This window comes from Tamandua tetradactyla, chromosome 5, assembly GCF_023851605.1.
Source record: "Tamandua tetradactyla isolate mTamTet1 chromosome 5, mTamTet1.pri, whole genome shotgun sequence".
Taxonomy (NCBI): domain Eukaryota; kingdom Metazoa; phylum Chordata; class Mammalia; order Pilosa; family Myrmecophagidae; genus Tamandua; species Tamandua tetradactyla.
The window spans coordinates 190510248-190534280 of record NC_135331.1 but is presented as its reverse complement, the minus strand read 5'-3'; the positions used below and the strand labels follow the sequence as shown (position 1 = coordinate 190534280).

The window sequence follows — 24033 nt, the reverse complement described above, 5'->3', positions numbered from 1 at the left end:
CCTCCCTGGTGGTATAAATCCCCTGCGGGGGGCAGCCAGGATTTGTCTGTTCTCCACACCCTGAAGTGGAGTGGGTGGAGCCACATCCGCAGACTCTGATCCAAGCAGCTGGCCCCCAATGGGCTCTCCATCCCCTGCTCTTTTGGTCCCTTTGTGCTGGGTGAGCCCTTTGGCTTTAATACAACTTGACCTCGAAATCACTCAGTTAGAACCAAGTGCTAGAGAAAACGCAGAGAGAGAGATGTGCTATTCACCGTCGGTAGGAAAATGAGAGGTGCAGCCCCTTGGAGGGCAGGGTGGTGGCTCCACAGGAGGCTGGGGTGGGGCTGCCATAGGATCCTGCAACCCCACTGCTTAGTACACACCTGGAGGCAGAGTGTGGGGACAAGAATGGACATTTGCACGCTGGTGTTTATGGTGGCTGTGTTCATGCTTCACAATGGATGGAGGTGGCCTAAGGGTACAATGACTGAGGAATGGAAGGGGGAACTGTGGTGTACACATACAACGGACCACTGCGCAACTGCAAGAAGGAATGAAGTGTGAGGCATGCAGCTAGATGAATGAACCTTAAAGACTATATGTTGAATGAAATGTCAGGAACAGAAGACAAACATTATCATGCCTCGCTCACATGAACTAACCATAACATAAAAACTCGGTGAACTGAAGTTGAGAGCGTGGTTTATCAGGTTGGGGCCTGCTGTAAAGGGTACCAGACTGTAAGCTCTTTCAGCAGTCACATATATTCAGGAGTTGTAACTGTTATCTCTAAATTCCAAGATACTGAGCTGTTCACATATAACCTGGTCATTCCTAGAAACTTCGTGTATTTATGTGACATCTGAGACTCTGAGTTAGAGCTCCGAAGCTGTGAAAGCCAGCATTACCCCATACAGGAGCTGTTTAAAAAGTTGACAAAATCATCAGGCTTCAACTGGAGATATTAATGCAGCTGATCTGGATAGGATTAAGGTAAAAGATGATATGGTCCTTATTTTAAAACTTCACTTTTTGTGTGGGACCAAAAGGAGAGATATTTATTTGGTACAAAATTTATATTTTAGGTAGTGCATTATCTAATTTAATTTGCATGGTCAGTTTATTTGAACAACATAATTCCATGAATCTTGAATAAGGTGTGAGATCTTGTTGATTTGTGTAGGTCAATGTGATACCCCAATATAGCCCAGAGTAATTTGGGCAGAGAATAAAAAGTATTTGTAAAGTCCCCTTGGGGGACTGGGGAGAGAAGAGGAAATATTCAACTTTCCAATCTGGAGAATTCCTGATATTCTCACAGGCAGTGGGAACAAGCAAACCAATAGGCCAAGTCCTCAATCTTGGGGTTCATCCCTGTGAAACTTAGTCTTGCAGAGGAGAAGCTAAGCCTACTTATAACGATGCCTAAGAGTCTCCCCCAGAGAACCTCTTTTGTTGCTCGATGTGACTGCTTTCTCTAAGCGAACTGAGCAGGGGAACTCACTGCCTCCCCTCTATGTGGGACATGACTCCCAGGGATAGAAGTCTCCCTGGCAATGTGGGACCTGACTCCCGGATGTGAGCCAGGCCAGGCATCAGGGGATTGAGAAAGGCTTCTTGAGCAAATGGGGGAAGACAGAAATGAGACAAAATAAAGTTTCAGAGGCTGAGAGATCTCAAACAGGTTCAAGAGGTTATCCTGGAGGTTATTCTTACGCATAAACAGACATCCCTTTTTAGTTTATGGTGTATTGGTGTGGCTGGAGAGAAGTACCCAAAACTGTCGAACTGTGTCCCAGTAGCCTTGATTCTTGAGGATGATTATACAATTATATAGCTTTTACAGTGTGACCGTGTGATTGTGAACACCTTGTATGTGATGCTCCTTTTATGCAGAGTACAGGTAGATGAGTTTAAAATAAGAATAAAAAATAAACAAACAATAGTGGGGGATAAAGGGCAAAAAATTGGCTAAATTGAAATAATAGTGGACAATGAGAGGAGTGTTAGGGGTATGGGATATATGGATTTTTTCTTTTCATTTCTTTTTCTGGAGTGATACAAATGTTAAAAATGATCATGGTGAGGAATACACAACTATGTGATGATATTGTGAGCTATTGATTGTGTACTACAGATGGGCTGTATATTGTGAATATTCCTCAACAAAAACATTTTTTTTTAAAAAGCACCCAATCATATGTGCTCACCCACACACTTTGATACGTACGATATGGACTGCTGCTATTCTGATTGCAGATTCGACACTGGGGGTTCCTCACCGGCTGTCCGGGAACATGCTCTACCAATTTGCAGTACATTTCCGGGCCTCTTTCTCCACATGTGGCATTGGTAGTGATAAGAGCATTTGAAGCAAGATTCAGCACAGCAGGGAATAAACCTGAAAAAGAAGGACAAATGAAGATGTATGGCCCAGAAGCCAAGTGGTATGTTTGGGTATATTTTAAAAGGTAATTATGGTATGATATTTTTCAGAGCCTTAAATTAAACCCACAATTAAATAATTAGTGATAGTTATTTTATTCTATAAATTGGCACATAATACACAATTAAATTAAGTCTGTCTGTATATCTTCCTCTCCTGCCATTCATCACCATTGTATATTTAACTATACAATTATCCTTTCAACAAATATATTTTGAGCACAATGTGCCAGAAATGTTCCAGGTACAGTAGAAAGAGTAGGGATGAAAGCCGGGCTTATTGTGAGAAGTGATCTCAATTGAAGGATAAATAGAAATGTGTCAGGTAGAGAAAAGGGAAAAAGCAAACATTCTAGCCAGAGGGAACAGCATGTGTTTACAGACTTTACTCAAAAGTTTATGCCAAGTGGCATGCCCGAGAGAGGACAAGAATTTGTAAAGGTTCTAACTGCAAGGTCACATGATTACACAGCGATTGCTGAGGCATAGATATAGGTAGGCAGACACTTATAGATATAAATTACACGTGGAGTAAACATGTGGGTCACACACATATATCAAAAACAACACGGCTGTCACTATTAGTAATTGCTTCAGTGGAGTTTTCCCTCCAGTTTGACTCACTGTGTAAGGATAAAAAGGGTACTAAGAAGGATGAGATATGGGGGGGTATCCTGATTTCACAAGGACAAAACTCGGCATCTCATCCTTCTGGCCTGCAGGATGGGTTTTCCAGTCCGGCTAGTTCTGGTCCCTAGCCAGAGGCCAGGTCACCCACTCAAAAGCCATCTCCAGCAGTGGCCAACAACTCTGAAACTGCCCAAGGTGTGTGAGGTTTTGCCTGGAGATCCCTGTCTTCCCTCCTACCCACGATGCTGATGGGGCTGTACGTTGCTTCTTAGGAAGCCCGACGCCCTGCCTGGGGCCGTCCTGCAGGACCCGGCTTCAGCAGTCCAGGCCTAACTTTCCAGAACTGAGTATCACGAAGGAGGCCAAAAAGTGAAGATGGCTGGCAAAAATTATTTTACTGTGTATTGTATGAGTTCAGAAAACATATCACTGAATTCTTGTCAGTTCCCTACAGAATAAAATGTGAACAAAATTGCATAGAAATAAAAGGGTTGCTGGCCTGGAAGTCATATTTACTCAGAGGCTATTTCAGAGCCCTCATTCCATGATCCCTCACCAGCAGAACTGGGCACATTCTAGTGGCTCCATTTTACGGGTGAAGAAACTTCAGCTCACACAGCAGAAACATCTTTCATAAATCTAAGAACTTGTACCATTGATGGGTAAGATTTGATTCAGCTCTTGAATTCAGAGCCTATTCTCGTCAGGGTATGGACAAGAGCCAAACCTGGTCCTCGGCAAACCTTATCAGTTTAAACATTGAATAAAGGAATTAACTTATGCTATCATCACCCCATTATTGCTTCATTGACTTTTATGCCCATAAATTAAAGTTATTAATAAAATATACATTTATTATCTTTCAGTTTTTTCCACTGATTTGTTTCTATTATGCTTTTAGACCATGTCCTCAAAATTAACCTTTTTATAATTTAGTTGCTTTGCTTTGCAGTCAGGTAACAGTTGCTTTTTGAAATATCATCAGTTAATTTGCTGTACCCTTTTTTTTTTTTAGATCAGCAAAGTATATTCATCAGGAAAGGTCCCCAGTTAGTTGCTAACAATCAGTTTGAAGGCTCAGTCGATAGCTGAGATTTTCCAGAATTTTCACGTCATATTATAGATTGCAGCCCATTTTCAATAGACATTAAATCTATCAAGTTGCACCTGTTTTTCCCATACAAAACCAGCAGAGCAATATATATTGCCATATTCAATATGGATTACTTTGTTAAGATTATGTAAACATTGCAAGTGTAAATGAGCTGCACATAGCCAATGAACCTTTACACAGTATTGACTTATAGCCCCTTAATTTAATCTGTTGTCACATAATGCTAATGACAAAAAGCCAGTGACCATTTATGCATACAGTTAGGACTGACATTTTTTTCTGAATAGTATTTAGACTAAATAAATTTAGTTGATTTGTGGTTATAAGCAACAAAGGGTGAACAAAATAAATATTTTATATATATATGTTAGAGATTGAAATTTGCGCTTTATAAAAATACTATATTTTTCTGTTACATTTGTGCTTTGTAAAAGGACAATTGAGAAAAAAGCTAAATATATAAAATATAAAAAAAAATCTTCCACCCTATGGTAAATGTCTAGAAAATTTACCAAAATTTTCAGTTTTTATTTGATGTTTTTGAACTAAGTTTGCTTGCTTATATAATGTGGTATGTTCATGTATGTTTGCATGATTTTATTGATTTTTCTCCTGAAAAATCCCACTTTTTGGTTTCAAATGGCAGAAAGGATTTTTAAAAATCTGCATGTAGAGGTCCTGCTTTCAGTGACTGTGGAGGAGCCGCCATTGAATGACGCTCCCGCACGCAGCCGCGCATCGTCCACTGCACCCAGGACATCCAAAACACTTGACATACCATAAATAATAAAATGTGACCCATAAATAAGGAAAACGCAATCAATGGAAACTAACACTGAGAGGACCCAGATGCTGGAATGAACACATAAATATTTTAAAGCATTTTTTTTACACTATACTCAGGAACACAACAAAGAATATTTGGAAACAACATATCAGATAGGGTCTAGCATCCAGTACATATAAAGAGATTGTTCAACTCAACGACAAAAAGTCAAACAACCCAATTACAAAGCGGGCAAAAGACATGAACAGACACTTCTCAGAAGAGGAAATACAAAATGCTAAAAGGTGCTCAACTTCCCTGGCTATTAGGGAAATATAAATCAAAACCACAATGAGATATCATCTCACATCCACCAGAATGGCCATTATCAAAAAATCAGAAAACAACAAGTGCTGGAGAGGATGTGGAGAGAGAGGTACACTGACCCACTGTTGGTGGGAATGTAAACTGTCACAACCACTCTGGAAGGCAGTTTGACAGTTCCTTAGGAAGCTAAGTACAGAATTGCCATATGATCCAGCAATACCATTGCTAGGTATCTATTCAGAGGACATGAGGGCAAGGACACAAATGGACAATTGCACACCAATGCTTACAGCAGCATTATTTACAATTGTCAAGAGATAGAAACAGCCTAAATGTCGATCAACAGATGAGTGGTTAAATAAGCTGTGTGCAGTATATACATACGATGGAATATTATGCAACTGTAAGGTGGAATAAAGTTATGAAGTATGTAACAGCATGGATGTACCTTGAGGACATTATGCTGAGTGAGATTAGCCAGAAAGCAAAGGACAAATACTGTATGGTCTCATTGATATGAACTAACATTAATGAGTGAACTTGGAGAATTTCAGTTAAGAACACAGGTTATTAGGAGATAGAAATAGGGTAGAGAGTGGGTGATTGGAGCTGAAGGGATACAGATTGTACAACAGGACTGATTGTAAAGATTCAGAAATGGATAGCACAATGCTACCTAACTGTAATACAATGATGTTAGTACACTGAATGAAGCTAAATGAGAGAATGATAGAGGGAGGAGGGCTGGGGGCACATATGAAACCAGAAGGAAAGATAGATGATAAAAACTGAGATGGTATAATCTAGGAATGCCTAGAGAGTACAATGATAGTGACTAGATGTACAAATTATAAAACATTTTTGCATGAGGAAGAACAAAGGAATTTCAATACTGCAATACTGCAGTGTTGAAAATAGATGGTAATTCATATTTTAAAACTTCAACTTCTGTGTGAGACTAAAGCAAAAAATGTTTATTTGGTTCATAATTTATAATTTGACTAGTGCATTTCCTAATTTAACTTATGTGGCCAGTTTAACTGAACCCCATAAGTACATGAACCTTGAGTAGGGCATGAAATTTTGTAGGTTTGTCCAGGTTAGTGTGATGCCCTGATAAAAATCCAAGAGTAATTTGAACAGTGAATAAAGAAGTATTTGTAAAGTCCCCTTGGGGAAATGGGAGAAAGAGGGAAAATTCAACTTCCCCATTTGGAGAATTCCTGATATTCTCACAAACAGTGGGGACAACCAAACCAACAGGCTAGACCTTCAATCTTGGGGTTTGCCCCTATGAAACTTATCCCTGCAAAGGATAGGCTAAACCTACTTAAAATTAGGCCTAAGAGTCACCCCAAGAGAACCTCTTTTGTTGCTCAGATGTAGCCTCTCTCTCTTAGCCAACACTGCAAGTGGACTCCCCGCCCTCGCTCTCTACATGGGACATGACTCCCAGTGGTGTAAACCTCCCTGGCAATGTGGGACAGAAATCCTAGAATGAGCTGGGACTTGGCATCAAGGGATTGAGAAAACTTTCTCGACCAAAAGGGGGAAGAGAGAAATGAGACAAAATAAAGTGTCAGTGGCTGAGAGATTTCAGAGACACGAGGTTATCCTGGAGGTTATTCTTACACATTATATAGACATCCCCTTTAAATTTATGCTGTATTAGAGTGGCTAGAGGGAAGCATCTGGAACTGTAGAGCTGTGTTCCCACAGCCACATTTCTTAAAGATGACTGTATAACTATTTAACTTTCACAATGTGACTGTGTGATTGTGAAAACCTTGTGTCTGATGTTCCTTTTATCTACAGTATGGACAGATGAGTAAAAAGTATGGATAAGAAATAAACAAATAATGGGGGGAAAAGGTTAAAATAAATTGAGTAGATTGAAATACAGGTGGTCAATGTGAGGGAGTCGTAAGGGGTATGGCATGTATGAGATTTTTCGTTTTCCTTTCTTTTGCTGGAGAGATGCAGATGTTAAAAAAAGGATCATGGTGATGAATACACAACTATGTGATGATATTGTGAGGCATTGATTGTAACTATGTCAAAAATGTTTGTTCACTGTTTACAATAAAAATATTTTTTAAAAAAGAATACAACAAAGAGTATTTTAAAATGGAAAACAAATAAGTAATCTCAGCAGAGAGAGAGAAACAATAAAAAATACCGAATGCAAATTTTAGAACTGAAAAATACACTATCTTAAATTTTAAAAATTGCTGTATGGAAGTAATAGAGAACTGGTGATGACAAAAGAAAGTATAAGCAAGCATGAAGATATATCAATAGGCAATTTTTTCCTAAGTTCTGTAAAATGCATGGATGTTTAAATCTAAAAAATAAGATTGCTTTTTGGGATTTAAAATGCATACAGATGTAATAATATGACAACTATAAAGGTGGGGTGGGAAGGTGTTGATAATAGACATATATTTGCAAGAGTCTTATGTTCACATTAACGGGCATGGTATAATTCCAGAACAAACGACACATGTTTACCAGTTTGTGGAGCAACTGGAACTCTAATCCATTGCTGTTGAGGGGTAAATAAGTACAAGTACTTTAAAAAACCATTCGGCGGTTTCCGATAAATTTAGTCCTATCCCTGCGCGTCGACACTACAATCCCACTCCTAGGAAAATACCCAAGAGAAATGAGAGCATAGCTCCACAAAAAGCCCTGTACATGGAAGTTCATGATGGGTTTTCTCCTAACAGGCAAATCTGAAACAGCCCAAGTTTCCATCCGTGGGTGAACGGAGGAAGAAGCGGGGTGCATTCCTCTAACCATCAAAACGACAAAAATCCCGACAGGTGCAGCACCCTCGATGACTAAAAACTACATCATGCCAAGTGGAAGAAGCTTCGCAGAAAAGAGTGCATACTCTAGTGTTTCTATCATATAAGTTTTTGAACAGGTAAATATAACCTTTGGAGAACACGAAACACAACAGTTGCCTCTAGGGGATGGGCATGAGGGAGACTGGGAGGAAACAAAGGAAATATCTGGGGCGCTGGCAATATTCCACTTGCTAGGAGTCTGGGAATGACACGCACTAATTAGAACCCAGCCAGGTACACCGCACAAGATTTCATGCATCTTACTGTTGGTAAATTGTACCTTGAAAAAGATAGAAAATCAATATTGAAGACTTTTAGTGATATCCATGGTGAAGTGTTAATGGACGAAGTTTGCAATGCATCCGATAATAAGATGGGTTCATCAATAGATTTGTTCAGATGGATATATGGGTAAAGTAAATATCACAAAATGCTAATTGTAGACTCTAGTTGAGTAGATAGTGTTTGCTGTGCAATTCAACTTTTCCATATGTGGGAAATTTTTTATATTAAAAGACTGGCAAATCATATACACAAACATATTTGTGAGATTTAAATTGTCAATAAGATACCAATAAAAATAAACTGTCACCTTCTAAATCAAATGTGGATTAGGTTGTTGGACATTAATACGTCAATGGGAAACCATATTTTCAATCCCCTTCTGAACCAGAGGAAGGGAAAGAAAACACCGGGTTGGCAAAAGCAGCTGAAAGTCTGTCCAGGGCCCCCTGCACCTGCCATCCATGAGTGACTCTCTTTCCCTCGTACAGCTTTCTAGTTTCCCAGTTTTTATTTCATAAATATGAAAAACTTTGCCTCAGATTTATATTTAACACACAAGTGTTAAGTGCATTTACAGAGAAACACATTTAACAAATTAGTCAGGGATCTTGTGTGACATAACGAAGACTGACTGGTTCTTGGACTTCAGCCCGTGAGTGCTGGTAGTAAAATAGATGGTTATTATCCAGTAGCAAAAAAAGAATTAGGATGAAAGAAGCCAAGTTCAAACTTTAACTTCACAAATGTAAAAAATAGCGCCCAGAATTTAAATGGCACACCTAGTTTTCAGACACTGTTATAGTAACCCTAAATCAATGAAAATTAACTGTATCATTAAAAACCTACTCACATCCTCCCCACAGTAAGTGAAAATCCTCATTTCTGAGTCTTATGCAGCCTAGTTCTCTTTTTTCCCTTATACGCACACACACAGGCCAACGGCTATCACAACTTTACAATGCCCAAAACCCATTTCCCAATTTGCCCATATTAAGAAAGTGCTCCTTCAACCTCCTTATTTCAGTTAAAGCCTTGATTTCCTCTTGTAATGGCGCCACTTCTCAGATATCCCAACGAAGTGCCGGAATTGCCGGGAGAGGAAAAGTCAGTCACTGCTCGCTCCTTAATGCTACTTACAAATCTGTTCCTTCCATTGTCGCTCAGTGATTTCTTTTTCAAAAGTCCATGTTGCCCACCCTTTACCTGCAATCACCCCCATTACTGGCCGACCCCGTGAAGAGCACCCACAAAGACACTGGCTCTTGATTCATAGGCTTCTTGATCCCCCAACCTCTGTGGAATCCATTCTTACCAAGTAGACAAGCACAAGCCAATATTAATAAAATTTTATCCCAGAGAAAGCAGAATATGTTAAAAGGTGCCTTATGAACAAAATGCCTTGCTTTTCTCCATTTGAAGGTTTCTGTTTTCACTTTGCATTCTTGTCTCTAGCTTAGCTGTGTCTCTGCACATACCTACTACATGTGCTGATTTTCCACCTTGCTTCTACTGCAGGGGCACCCCCACTATTCCTTCTGCCATGACTTCACTTCTGCACACCTTCCAAAGCACTACTGAAATTATCTCCCTAAAAATTAAATCTGATCATGGCACCTTCTTGCTTAAAAACCTCTGCAAGTTGCCTGTTGCTCACATAGCCACCCAACTCACCAGTAACGTGAGCATTTATAATCAGCTCCCTGCCAGCCTCTGGGACATCACGGGCGCCCATCCCCCTCCAGGCCTCCCCACGTGCCCAGGGCACTGAGGTCTCACTGGTCACAAACACTCCGGCAGCTCTGGGGACGCCTCGTCACGGCAGCGTCCTGTCTTTCCTACACTGACTGCTCTGAGGCCACATGGCCACCTACTCGCCTTTCCTGACCCAGCTCAAATATCCCCTGCTCCGTTCAAGTGTTTTCTGACTCTGCCACACAGATTGAGTTGTTTCCTTTCTGGTGTCCACATAGAATTTAATTGATATTTTATTATAAGCCTCATCACACTGTAGCTTTAACATCTTTTACAGTGAATCTCTAGTCTATAAAATTCCTGAGTACAGAGACAGCTCCATTCTCGTTCTCGTTGCCTTAGTAACTAACACTAGCTGGCATATAGTAGCATTCCCATTTAAATTCAAGTGAGAATCAATAGATACACTAGTAGAATCTTTCTGGAGAGAAACCTGGCCAAAAAAAAAAAAAAGAAAAGAAAAGAGCAATGAACTAATCAAAGCCTTGATTTAGTGGCTATGTAGAACTCGGTTTTGGTAATATGGCTCAATAAAATAATTCAAAGAAAGCCTTCACCTATTTGAAAAATGCAGTGGACTTCTGTCAGCTCTCGGCTGTCCACCACTCTGCCTCCATTTCTATTCTTGGGTAACTGGCATTGTGTTTAATATTGATGATAAGCAGAGCCCGACCTCCCATCAGTGAAGCTTCCACGCCAAACTTCTCTCTCTCTGCCCTCCAGCAGTTAGGTACATGCACATGAGCTTGGCGTGGGGCTCTGACTCTGGAGCAGCCAAAGCAAGGGCACGCGAGATAAGGAAGGTCAGCTCAGGACAGCAGGACCAGTGGGGGTCAGAGAGAGTGATGACCTCAATGGCCATCCCTGTAGCTGTCATCTCCTGAGACCGGTTTCCACATTTTTCCAACAGTTCTACAAGTTATGTGGGATATTTCGAATACACTTCTGCTTAAATTAAGCAGAATCTGAGGTTTCTGTTGTGAACAAAAAGCAAAATGGACAAGATCATTTATTTATTTATACTCGTGCACTCACACGCACATGCACACACAGGCATACACATAAAGATAGATCAGAAAAGAAAACAACTTCATCGTAACTGAAAAGAGACAAATATGTAGACATCATTCCAATATCTATAGGATAGAATGTGAAGGTCAGTAGCATACCAAAAAAATGTAAGTGACACGAATATACAGTGACTGTCTACGCAATGTTTATACAATGAGCATGATCAGAAGCAGCCATCACGTCTCTAAAAAATCTGTTTCATGCTGAAAGCCTCCTATTTTTTTCCCGTTGTGCTCTCTATTTTGATTAATGTTGGGAAGTGTGGTAAACCATCATTTAAACTTGACCGCTATCAAGTTCATGTCTGTGAAGGAAATCTACTGTAATCTGGCATAAAGAATGTCTATAGACTAAAAATTGCTTGCATAATGTTCTCATCAGCTTAAATATTAGCCTAAACGAATGTTGTGGGGTAGCTGTCTTCATTGCCTGTTTCTAGCACTCGCATTTACTTTAGTAACACTCAAAGACACTAATATATATCTGCCCATATCAGTAGGCACATGTATATACATTTATGTTTATCTTTTAATTAATTTCTCAAACAATCTTTCTTGTTACATTTATAGTCCAGCCTGCAAAGACCACCACTAATTTAATTGACACCATATGGCTCACAGAAACGTGCTGAGAAAAAGTAGTCGGTCTTTTCTGAAGATAATGAAACTATTATCTTCAATATATTCAGTGTTTAAATAAGTTTTAAAAAAACAATTTATGTTGTTTACAGCAATATATTGTCGATTTCTCACTCCCTCCATTTCTCTCTCCTTCTGCCATCCTGGACTTGGTACACAATATTTCTTCTGCTAGTTCATGACCAAGCACAGCTCACTCACCTCTCAACAGAATGAGAGGAAACATTCTGTTTGAATGTTTCTAACTTTCCATTTCAGCCTTCCAGGTCTGTGGAGTGTTAAAAAAAAATTCATGCAAGCAAACAGAGCTGTTCGCAAGTGATTCAGTATTTAAAAGACAAAAGAGTACATGCCAATTTAAAATGTTCTAAGAAGTGTCAAGAAAAAAAAGGAGATACTTGTCTGTTGGACTCCTGAGCTATGCGGGCCTGCAGGAACTCACTGGGTATGAAATAAAACGGGACTAACCCACATGTTGCCGAAGAGAATGATTTCCAGCTGCGCATCGCAGGAAATAACTTAACGCACTCAATCCATGAAGCAGATGAAGAGTTTTAGAGAACTGGAAAATCAGTCCAATTTGAACTAATAGCTGTCCAGACACAACAATGCTTGTGAGCTGGGAAAATTTTACCGCTAAATTCAGTTGCTCAGAAGCAGACAGAACCAAGGAGAGCACATCTCTAGTCCTAACCGGTGTTTACAGGCCTTTCAAATTTATCATGTGCTATTACTTAGTTCTGCCCTTTCCTGCACCCAAGAAGAAAGGATATTTTGGGAAACTTCTAGTTTGATTTGGTCCCCTTTCATGTTATCAATCAGAAAAGTAGTTCAGGCTCTTCCATGGAGTTAATTAAAAAAATATTTACTATCTTCATTCCAAGCAGATTAAGGTGAAGGTTGGAGGATTTTTATTATAGCCAAAACCAAAATAAACCACATGTACCCATACACTAGGGGACCTCGGGCTGCAGCTGCTCAGAGCCTCCCGGCGCTCTGTATGGAGCAGGCCTCCCCGCCCAGTGAGGACTCAGAGGCCACTGTGAACTCAAGTATCACTTTGGCCGCTTGGCTCAGCCAAGTACTAGACGATGGTATTAAATTCCTGACCAAGTGTTCATTTGCATTTTAAGACAGGACCACATCATAAATTTACAGTGACCTAAAACTCAGATATGCAAAAAGAACAGAAATGCCATTATGCAGCGAGCTAAAACTTAGACACACATGAGGAAACACGTGCCGTCACACCAAGCTCTATGGGAACATAAAGGATCCACGAGGAAGGACATAAACTTCCTCTGGGTGCCGGGGACTTCAAGGAAGTCATGTCTATTTCAGAGTTCCTCAACTTCCCCAAACTCATACAGATACTCTTTGAAACCAACTCTGACCATCTTGTACTTGATAAACGGAAGTTGCCACTACCTAAGACCAATAAGGTTTCCTAAAATGCAAAAGTAATCATAATAAAAATAAAACAAAAATCGAATTTAGCAAAATTATCATCCCCAGGCCTAGAATGAACAGATTCTCCATCTACCTTCAAATCTGCCTTGCTGAGGTACAGTCTCTACTCACTGCTACTTCTCTCATTTATGGAGAACCTATCATCTGGTGGGCATCATTCTAGAAACAAAATTTCCAGTCCTTGCAATTTTCATGGATAGCTTTTCAACCACCACTATGAAAATTAGAGTCCACAAATCATTTCCACTTATAGAGCAATCCTGAATAGACCTAAAGTTTTTCAGAATCATTATGATAAAAAAATAATCATCATAGCAGGAGTACTTATTTAGAGTGTTCTAGCATACGGGAACCTAAAATATTCACAGAGGGGGTGGTGGCTGGGGAGAAATAGACTGCTTCCAAGAGTCTTCCAAACTCGCTTCATCGATATCGGCAGAGCATATGCTCGGTGTCTGCTCTCTTGTGCCTGGCTTCCAAACCCCAGCCTGTAAACTAGATGTCTCTTTGAAAGGTCTGTGTGCAAACTCCAAATGAGAAGCAAAAAAAGGCGAAGGAGAGGAAATGCCAAACACTTTTACGAAAACGAAATTCAGAGCCCGATTGGCATTTACACCACCACAAACTTGTTTGTGATATGAAAAGATCAAATGCACAACTTAGTGGTTATGTCTGCTGTTGGTGACCCCCCCAAAAAAAATAAAAATAAAAAGAGGATAACTCTCTAAACTAACTGCTATGCCCAGTCTAACCAGGAGGACGAAGTGATACGAGCCTCCTCTGACAGCAGTGCCAGGGGGGCTCAGGCGCACTGGGGAGGATGCAACCGGGTCAGGAGAGACTCAGGCCTCAGCCCTTCTACAGGCCCTGCTCTTCAAGGGCTTGGACAATTCCTTACCTCCAGTGATTAAAAATGCAACCAAACGCGGCCCCATACCACACTTCCCCTAGCTTAAAAGTCCGGGAAAAAATGAAAAAAAAGTCACATTCATTTCGTTCTCTTTTTCATTTGTTTTATCAGTAAGTATTAAAGTTCCTCCAGGCTTAATCCTCAATCTTTCTCTTCCTTCGTTCTTCTCCCCAGGTGATCTCATCCACTTCCAAGCCATCTGTGCACCAGCTGGTGTGCCACCCACCCCCGAGTTGCATCTGCAGGAAAGATCTTTTCTCAAGCTCCAGACCTATTTACCCAATCCCTGGCTGACACATACGTGTGGATGGCTCACAGGCATCTGAAACCTTATCTACCCTGAGAAGAGCTCCTGGTGTCCGGGCATCCACACCCACACTCACAGGCTGCCCCTTCGCCCCAGCGCCCGCCCCCCCCCCCCCAGGTCCCTCAAGCCCAGCACACGCAACGCCCCCCGACCCAGCGCCTTGAGCAGAAACCTGGGAACCACTGCTGACTGCCCTCTGTCACTAGACGCTAACCTAACCCCAAACCCATTTCAGACCCACCCTCTTCCTTCCATCACCACCGCGGACCCCAGCACCCAGCCACAGCATTTTTAACATCAGAACTTCTGAAATAACCTCTTAAGTGGGCTCCTGATTATCCGCTGCCTTTCTTCAATCACAGCATAGCAGAGTGGTTTTCATAAATGCAGATCCTCTTAAAACTTTCTAACGCATTTTAATCATGCCTAGGTTCAACTCAAGATATTTGTTCCTAGCGTCCAATATCCTCTCACCACATTCGAAGGACACTGACCTTACTCGGTGTCTAGGGCAAGGACGGGGTCCGCCTCCTGAAGGACTCACCAAGAAACTGCCCCTTACCTTTCCTCCCCTTTACACTCTTCTCTCTCACAGTCCTTCTCCTCCGAGTCTCATTTCCTCCAGGAAACCTTTCCTGACCTGCTCTCAACAGGTCCCACCATAATCTCTAGCCACACAGTATGTTTCCCGCCGAACCCTGATTGCAATGTGTCATTTTATATCACGATGGTTTGCACAAGGTCCACGGCCCTTGTTAAAGCGTGAGCTCCGTGATGGAAGAAGGCAATTTGTTTTGTTTCTTTTGTTTCCAGCTGGATTTTGAAAGCCTCATGCCAGGCCGAGCTCATAAATGTGGCTCAAAAAAATTTCTCAAAGGAAACATTCATCCCAGAATTTAGTGCATAAATCGTGTGTCTGTTCTGAAGAAGTGGCAAATCTCCTGCTGCCACAAAATTAAAATACAAAAGCAAGAAACAAAGTGCAACACAACACCACATGACAACAAAATACAGATGTATTTCTCCTTTTGCTTTAATGACTTAGCAGTCCAGATAATGTTAGCATCAAAAGCCAATTTCCTAACAGGCTGTGTGTGGACTGTCTCTCTAAACCCAAACCCTGGCCTCCTTAGGTCATTTCTCATCTCCCATCTTGGAAAATAAACTAATAAACCTTTCTGTCTATTTGTAATTTGTTATGAGTCACTTTGAATTCTCTCTGGGATTAGGTTGGTTTGGTTGATAAATTGGGTGTTTGATTGATTGATTGGTTTTTCAACGGCCCAGTCTATATCCCCTACACCCCCAAATGCCCACAGGAGGCAAAGTTAGTTATGCTCACTGCTGGGAGCCCTTCCAGCTTTGGGACTATTGCATCATCACTTTCAAATGGTCCCAGACCTCAGCTGAGCCATAAGGTAAAGAATTAGAATGAGGGCTGCATGGAAAAAATATGTTCTGCTGACTCAAGCAACTAATTCTGTTTTATGCTTTAAAAGCAAATTCTAAGCACTCTCGTATATCTATCGAAATACTTGTTTTATAGACAATTTTTTTTGAAGTGAGATTTGACAGTGTTTATAGCAAAACACTGTTCTCTAGCAGCTGTTTGAACACACACATAAATATGCAGGAAAACTCACAAATATTCTATTCCCTCCTAATAATACTTGAAGTAAAAATCAGCATTTTACATTTAGCAAGTGTTGCTAATATTTCTTTTCATTTACCAGGTACATATGAACTCTCAGATACAATGAATTTTGGCTCAAGGTGTTATTTTTGCATTTAAACAACATTTAAACAACATTCTCTGACCACTAAACTCTAAATTCCTTGAAGGCAGAGACTACGATGTACTAATCTTTTTATTCCCAGGGACCACCAGTGCCATTGACAAAAAATAAGTTCTCAGTGAATATCCAGAAATTAAAAAATAACCTCAGAGATCAACTCTGTGAGCCACACCAGTTCTCACTTCATTTCTAAAATTCTGCATAGGACCTATTTTTTCCAGTCTATCCGATCCTTCAAAACAAACAAAAGTAAAACCAACCGTCCTGAGCCCTTCATTGTCGTATGGTATATTATTGCTAACCTGCTGTTGAGGAAACAATTCTTCATTCTTAATAGGCGTGCAACACTGAAAAATATTTTCCACTTCTCTCCTGATTCTCACAGCAAACTCTTATGGTAGACGAATGGGGTTTATTAGTGCGACTTTATGGATAAGAAAATGGAAGGTCAGTAACCATAGGTGATTTCCTAAGTATAGAAGTTGCTTTCTCAAGCCCAACCCGAGGCTCTCCTACTGTGTCCCATCCATGGTCACTGATTCTTCCAGCCGCCCAGGTACTGGGCTGGGCCACTAACCCCCAAGCGTGGGCACACACGAGGTACTGCCTTCACAAAGTGCAAGGCAATTACACGCGAGAGCGTCTGTATAACTTGTATTCGACACATTTTAATAATGGTGATAGTAAAGAAAAAAACCAGAACTGGAGGTTTACAACAGGGCAGCAAGAAGAGAGTTTCACAGATATTCAAAGTGATTTGAGCCACAGGTCAAAGCTCGGAGGCGAGAGAAGGGAAGGGTGGACACAAGTCCAGACACCAGCGTCACCTGACCTTTATCTTCACTGCTTAGGCAAGGTTAGGACCCCAAGTCTGGAGATGATGCCGTTAAAGAGAAGAGCCTTGGAGAAAAGGATGTGATACTGGGTCAACTGCTTCCCAACATGAACTCTGTATTCTAGGCGAGAGTCAGAGACAGACCTCCAGGTGCAGGCAGGTGAGTCAACGGTAGAGGGGACACTACAGGTGGTTGTCTAGAGGCCTGAGGTGACCACACCTTTCCTAAAGATCAACTCAAGATTTTCAAAATCAGAAAATTTCTGAAGAACTGCTTTCAAAATACTAAGGAAAATAGCTGACTAATGCTTGCAAAAAAACAGTTCCCTAGTTTCCCATGGTTTCATGGCATTGTTTGTTTTGTATTTTCAGGCCTTCTCACAACTCAGACACTTGGAAGCATGTCTTCTGCCTCCAATTTATTACCAGGCATTAAGGAAATCACATCACCAATTTTATTCTTTTATAACCTGTCACCTTTACATGTTTAATTATAGACTTCCCCAGGATAAATACCATTTGTCTTGGTTTGCCAGGGCTGCTGTAACAAAGTACCCCAGACAGTTGGCTTAAATAACCAGAACTTATTGTCTCGCACTTTTGGAGGCTGGAAGCCCAAGGTCAAGATGTCAGCAGAGGCATGCCTTCTCTGCAGACTTTCGCAGTGCATGTGGCTCCCCAGCAGGCACTCTACACCTCAGCCTCTACCTGCAACAGGCCATCTGTCCCCATGTACCTCCCACTCCTGTATCCAAGTTTCCCCAGCCTACGAGAACCCTAGTCATAGCTGATTAAGGGCCACCATAACCAGTCACATCTTCAAAGATCCTATTTAAAATTCGGCTCATGTCCATACATGAACATGTCTTTGAGGATGACATGATTCAATCCCTAACACCATTTTAAGAATTTCCAGATGTTTAAAACGTGTTTTATCTTTTCTGAAGTCAAATCTGGGATATAACTGGAGAGGAGAGGGATATGACTTGGAGTGGACGCCTCACCACATGGTGAGGTTCTCGGTCTCCCCACTGTCCCGGATTCGGTTCCCAGCCCTGCTTGGCACCCAAGCCGACAGAGGGAAGGTGATGGGGTCTGGGACATGACACCGCAGAGGAAAAAACCCCCTGTAAGGGTCCGGGGATGGTGCATCCTTGGTGTACCAATCTTACTATAAGTAAGATATCCAAAATCCATTCTTGTTTGAAAGTTGTTACAGAGGATGTCTATGTAACTGAATATTCCTAATCAGTTTACTTTTTCAAGTATATCACTCTACTAAAGTTCCAATCCCTTCTGAGATGTTATGCACCACTGTGCACGGTACCCCTTATTTGTGCTCTCTAGTAGTGTAAGTGCCTGGCAGTTACAGCTTCTCATTGCTGAAGTGCAATGAGCTCTCCGCTCACTACGGTTCACAACCTGTCTTTTCTCCCCACTTGCACACATAGTGATTTCTTCAACATCTTGTTTTAGTGTCATGAGATTTTTGCTTCTAAGATTAATTGCTCTTCAATTTTCTATATGAAACTTCTGATTTGTGTCTGCCCATTTCTCTAACTTATTGTTCTCTCTGTAGCTTTAATAACATTTCACCTATTTTGTACTACTGATTAGCAATATACTGTATATCTAAATTCACACCTAGATAATATATACCATGATTATTTTGAAAGTGAAACACATAATATGTTTGGTAGATTCAGACATGTCAAGACAGCCAAAGATTGGACATTTTTTTCATGTTGATTTTGAATTATATAAGTATCACCATACAAGTTTGTGGCTATAAGTTATTAGAGTAAAACATTCCAAGAGATCATTAATTTATTGAAAATAATAACCATAAGTGGACAGCTGTACAAAGAGCTTGAATTTAGCATGTATCAAAAGATTATACTTAAGGACCAAAGCTGATTTCTCAGGACCCAAAATTAAAACTTAAGATGCCAAACTGCTGAATGGCATGTTTTCAGTGGATAGAGTTAGTCACTCACAAAATGCAGACATGAACTGGTCCCAAACATGTTGGAGCAAGAGATTTAGATAACAGTTTCAGATTAATATCTTTGCTTGCTACAATAGGCATGCTCAGTAAATTGTTATGCTTTAGAGAAATACTTCTTCCTCTGCCAACCCTTTCAGTAATCTAACACCTTGTAATTCATGTTTATGAAACTGAAGAAGGATTGGGGGGCATTAGATTTCTGCATTCTCATAACAATACTTGTTTATTGTCTTTATTTCTCTACACTAATTTGTAAGCTTTTTTTTTTAGTAATATATCTGTTTAACGAAAAGCCTGACCCAAGAAAGTACTCAAAGAATATTTGATAAGTGAATCAATGAATGCATGAAGGTGTCAGACCACAAGCGGCTGCAGAGAAAGCATGCCTCTGCTGACCCCAACATAAAAGTCTGGCTTTCAACATGAATAAGAAAAACTCATACTGCAGAGAGTAACACAAATAGTTTATCATTTAAATAAGCATGTGTGTAAGCATGTACTTGTGCCTGTGTGTGTATTATGCTTGTATTTCTATTGTCCTAGAGTTATCTAAGATAATCCTTTCTTTTCTTATCATCTTATCTATTGTTTTTTTTCAAAATATTGTAATAATTAAATTACATTAAATTAAATTAAATTAAAATAATGTAAATTCACATTATTCTCTATCAGTATTGATACAGCCTGAGTCGGCATCGTTTTTAAGGCAGAGGTATTATAATATTCTCTCATTAGAATCCATTATGTCATCTCTATGTTTGGGCATAACTGCCAGATGCCCTCCACTGAAGAACACTTCTTAAGCCCCTACTCCACCCAGAAACCTTGAATAGCTCTCACTTGGCCCTTAGACCAAACATAAATGCGCCTGGGTATTTCACGTATTCCACAGTCTCACTCTAACCCCCCTTCCCTCTCTGAATTTCTCTAAATGTATCTCATATTATTCTCAAACTTCCATGCGTTAGTCAAATGATTTCCTGACCTCGCCCTGAATGCAGCCTGCCTCTGCCCACCTCACCTTGGTTGTGCTAATTTCACCAACTGCCACATTTTCCATAGGTCAAATTTAGTTTTTTTTTTTAATCAACCTTAGCTCAACCCCCCCCCCCCTTTCCTGGTCATTATCCATTGATCTATATTATGCAATTTTCCCATTTTTTAAAAATAGTCTCTTGCTTTATTTTTCATGTGGATGGTCTCATGATGCTAGAAAACCACGCTGTGCGCTCCCTTCTCTTGACTCTCCAGAAGGCCTATCATATTGCTAGGTGCATAATCCACGTTCAGAAGTCTATAGTATCAAACTCACTTTCATTCACTTACAACACATAAATGCACACACACACCACACACACACACACTCCCTCAAATGTAACTCCACCTATTAAAACATGTAAGTGGTTGGGCAAAATTTTGTACAAATAGACAAGCTATTATGTACGGATTATGACTCATTCATTCATTCATTCAGTAAATATTTACATATAAGAAAGACTGGCCTTGGACTGTCACTGTGGAGCTACTTCAGTCCTGTAACTTCTTCAGCGTCTAGCTGAGAGCTTAGCACACAGTTAAAATAAACTGAATCGATAAGAAGATGAGGTCTCTGCTCTCAAAGAGGCTATTTCTTGTGCACAGCTATTTCAGTTCAGAGGTTATTACTAATCGAATGATATGTATCACCTTTTATTTTTAATGTTCAGTACTAGATTTCTGTTCTTTTATAATCAAAACTACCTGGAATTTTCCATTTTGAAAAATGTTCAATTTTAGCTACAGCTGAAGAGAAAAGTAAGTTCTGAGCAGATGGTTGTCAAAACACCAATGACTACATACCATGGCTGAGAACTTGCACACAAAAATATGCAACTTGGTACACAGTAGACTTCTTCCATGTAAATGCCAAGGACATCTGGCTTGAAAACTCTGCAAAATCAATTTGATCCTATTCTATATTTGCTCTTTCTTCCACGAATATTAAATTATAGCAGCATCTGCCAGAGTCCACGACAAGAAAGACTCAGAACCATTTCAAACCCCTGTGTTTCCCTTTCCAACATTAGAAAACAGCTGGACACTGAAACCTGACTTACTCAAAGCTTATCACTTGCATAAATGGAGTAATTAGAAAACAGGAGAATTCTTATGTCTGAAAGAGTTAATGTACCCCCACTCACAGTAAATTCTCCTTCTAACAAAACATATACGTTGATTTGCTTGTAAACAACTTTATTCTTGGAGCCTTTACTAAATAAGTAGATGCTGCATTAATCATTGCAGTTAGACTGAGTTTTAGTGTGCATTTATACAATTGCTTAAAGCAAATTACTTTTAACCACTCCATTACTTGCAAATTTATATTTAATAAAAAAAGTTATATATATTAATAGGAGAAATCGATATTCCACATATTTAGTTGATACAGTATGAATGTACTTAATTACATAAATACTGTCTCTACCTGCACAAAGTACCTATTTTACTCTGCATAATAGAAAGATAATCGATACAGTGATTCTAACTTCACATCCTCTCATCCATTTCCATGTCATATTGACGATGGGATCCTGACCACATGTTATGTAAAAGGGTCTGTACATAAAGCTAGAAAGGGAAGATTATTTTAAAGATGAGGTAAATTAATATTCAAACAAAAACACAAATTCCAGTTGGTAGCGCGGCTTGGCACGCGCAGAGAAATGCATCGGTGGTCCGCAGAGCCCTGCGTGTGCAAGGGAGTGCAGCGGTGTGCACTACAAAAAACATTTCTTGACAGAGCCTTGGACCCCCAGTAAGCACAGCAAGACTAGAAAACGATTCTGAGCTGAAAAGAACAAGAACTTTGTTCCATTAAAAAGAAATCACTGTAAATTTTTCTGTGGCTCCATAACGTAGTCAGAATGTTTCAAATGCAATATCTTTAAATAAGTGAGAACTTCCACAGGTGCAGGGTGCCCTGCAAGCACCCCGACCACAGGCCCTCACCCTGCTGCTCAGCCACGATGGAATTTCCCAAGTCCTATTTAAAATGTATGAATTCGCACACATAAAGAAAGACGCCAAAGTGGTTTGCTTGATTTAAATATTTTCAATTTAATTTTAATTCTGATATATTTCTCCATGGAGCCTTCTAGTTGGGTATGATTTCTCCTTGACCTACTAACAAAGCTGTCGACAAAAAGGTGTTCATAGCTGCAGTAAAGCAAAATGCAATGTCTCCACCTTTACTGGAAATGCTAACCATTCTCAGACCAACATTGTTTTAAATTCTCAATATAAACACAAAACTGTCCTTCCAGCTTTAATTTTTTTTAAATAGTCATGTGTGTCTGCACAGATACTCCTTTCTTTCAATTGTAAAGACAATGTGTGTGAATATTTGCACTTTGCTTTAAAAGTTCCTTACTACAGATAATAAACAACTCAGGAAGGAGAAAAACTATATTGTTTATTTTGTAAATGGAATTGGAAGGTCAAATTTATGTACAAATAGCAAAGGTGCACATTTAATTGTTTTAATACCTTGATTCTATCTTTTCCTAATGATTCAAACTAAATTAGATTCTTGAATAGAGTCACTTGAATGTAGTCACTTACTACGTGTACTGGGGAGCTGCTGTTGCAAGATTCATTTCTATAAATTGTGTGTCTCAAGCCTATTTAGCTCTAAATTAACTTCCAAATGTCTGAAGTTAAACAAAAGTACCTCTTTTGGACAGTATTTTGACTATTAGCACATTTCTGTCTAATCAAAACTGGAATGATGTTTAAATATATCATTACTATGATAATATAATGTAGATTTATTTAGATAGATATACAGTATACAGTAATTGGGTAAAATCTGTTCCTTGGACATACTATTATTTATCCTAGAATCCAAGAAAAAATTTTATCATGTTCCCTTCATATTTTTCACATTTTATTTGATTTGTTTATCACATGTACTCAATATATGATATAGTATTTAACCAGACCCAACACAGAGGTTGTATTTCAGTTCTATGTTGAATTAAATTACCCTATACAGTGTAACTTTCACAAACAAAAGGAAGAGACAGAGAAATACAGCAGCTGCTGAAAGACAGAAATCTTTCCAATCTCAATGACTTAGCTCTCATCCGGCCTCGCTACTCATCTGGTCATTATTATCTGGCTTAGCAGGAGTCAGCCTGAACATATTCATCACTCACCAAAATACATATATATATATATATTTTAATGCAGTATATGACAGAGACAAACAATAATATTTATATAGGCTTGGTACTTGACAAGCTAACAAAGATTGAGACTTATAAGTGAATAAGTAGAATTAATTATATAATACGATTTGATGAGTGAAATGGTAAGTGTTAAAAAGATGAATTCTGCAGAGGAGTGGACTAAGTAGGTGTGGCAGGGCAAAGGGCAAGATAGTAGAATGGGGTGCTTTTCCAGTAATGCAGTCAACTTATAACCAGGGCCAAAGGCAGTGCTGCCAACATACAGAGAAAGGAGGAACAATTTAAGAGATGTTAAGAAGGTAATATTCAATGAGCCTTGGTCATTCATTAAAAGTAGAGACAAGAGAGAAGGAGGACTGAAGACAACCCTGGGTTTCTGAGGTCTGGGGTACCGAAGGAGCAATGGGTCAGGGTGGAGGTCTAGACCAGCATGCACTTGGAACGGAGCCAGCGGGGTGCACGCAGCTCCCCAGAGAAGCCCTACGGAACTGGAAAAGAGGAGAAGCCTTTTTAGAGCATTTAGGGAGCATACAGAGGAATCTGTGAGGGTCACCCAGGAGGACAAACCTAAGAGCGCAGAAGAAAATTAGAAGATGGTCTTGTCTTAGAAATCATG

At 39.9% G+C, this 24033-nt stretch overlaps 1 protein-coding gene across 3 annotated transcripts in view; it reads right to left on the bottom strand.

Moving 5' to 3' along the window:
• LAMA2 (laminin subunit alpha 2) overlaps positions 1–24033 on the bottom strand; it is a 546302-nt gene that overhangs the window by 412544 nt on the left and 109725 nt on the right. For all 3 annotated transcript variants that reach the window (XM_077162869.1, XM_077162870.1, XM_077162871.1), the window contains exon 2: positions 2213–2383. In XM_077162869.1, coding sequence (XP_077018984.1) covers positions 2213–2383 — 171 coding nt within the window. The remainder of the gene's footprint in view (positions 1–2212; positions 2384–24033) is intronic.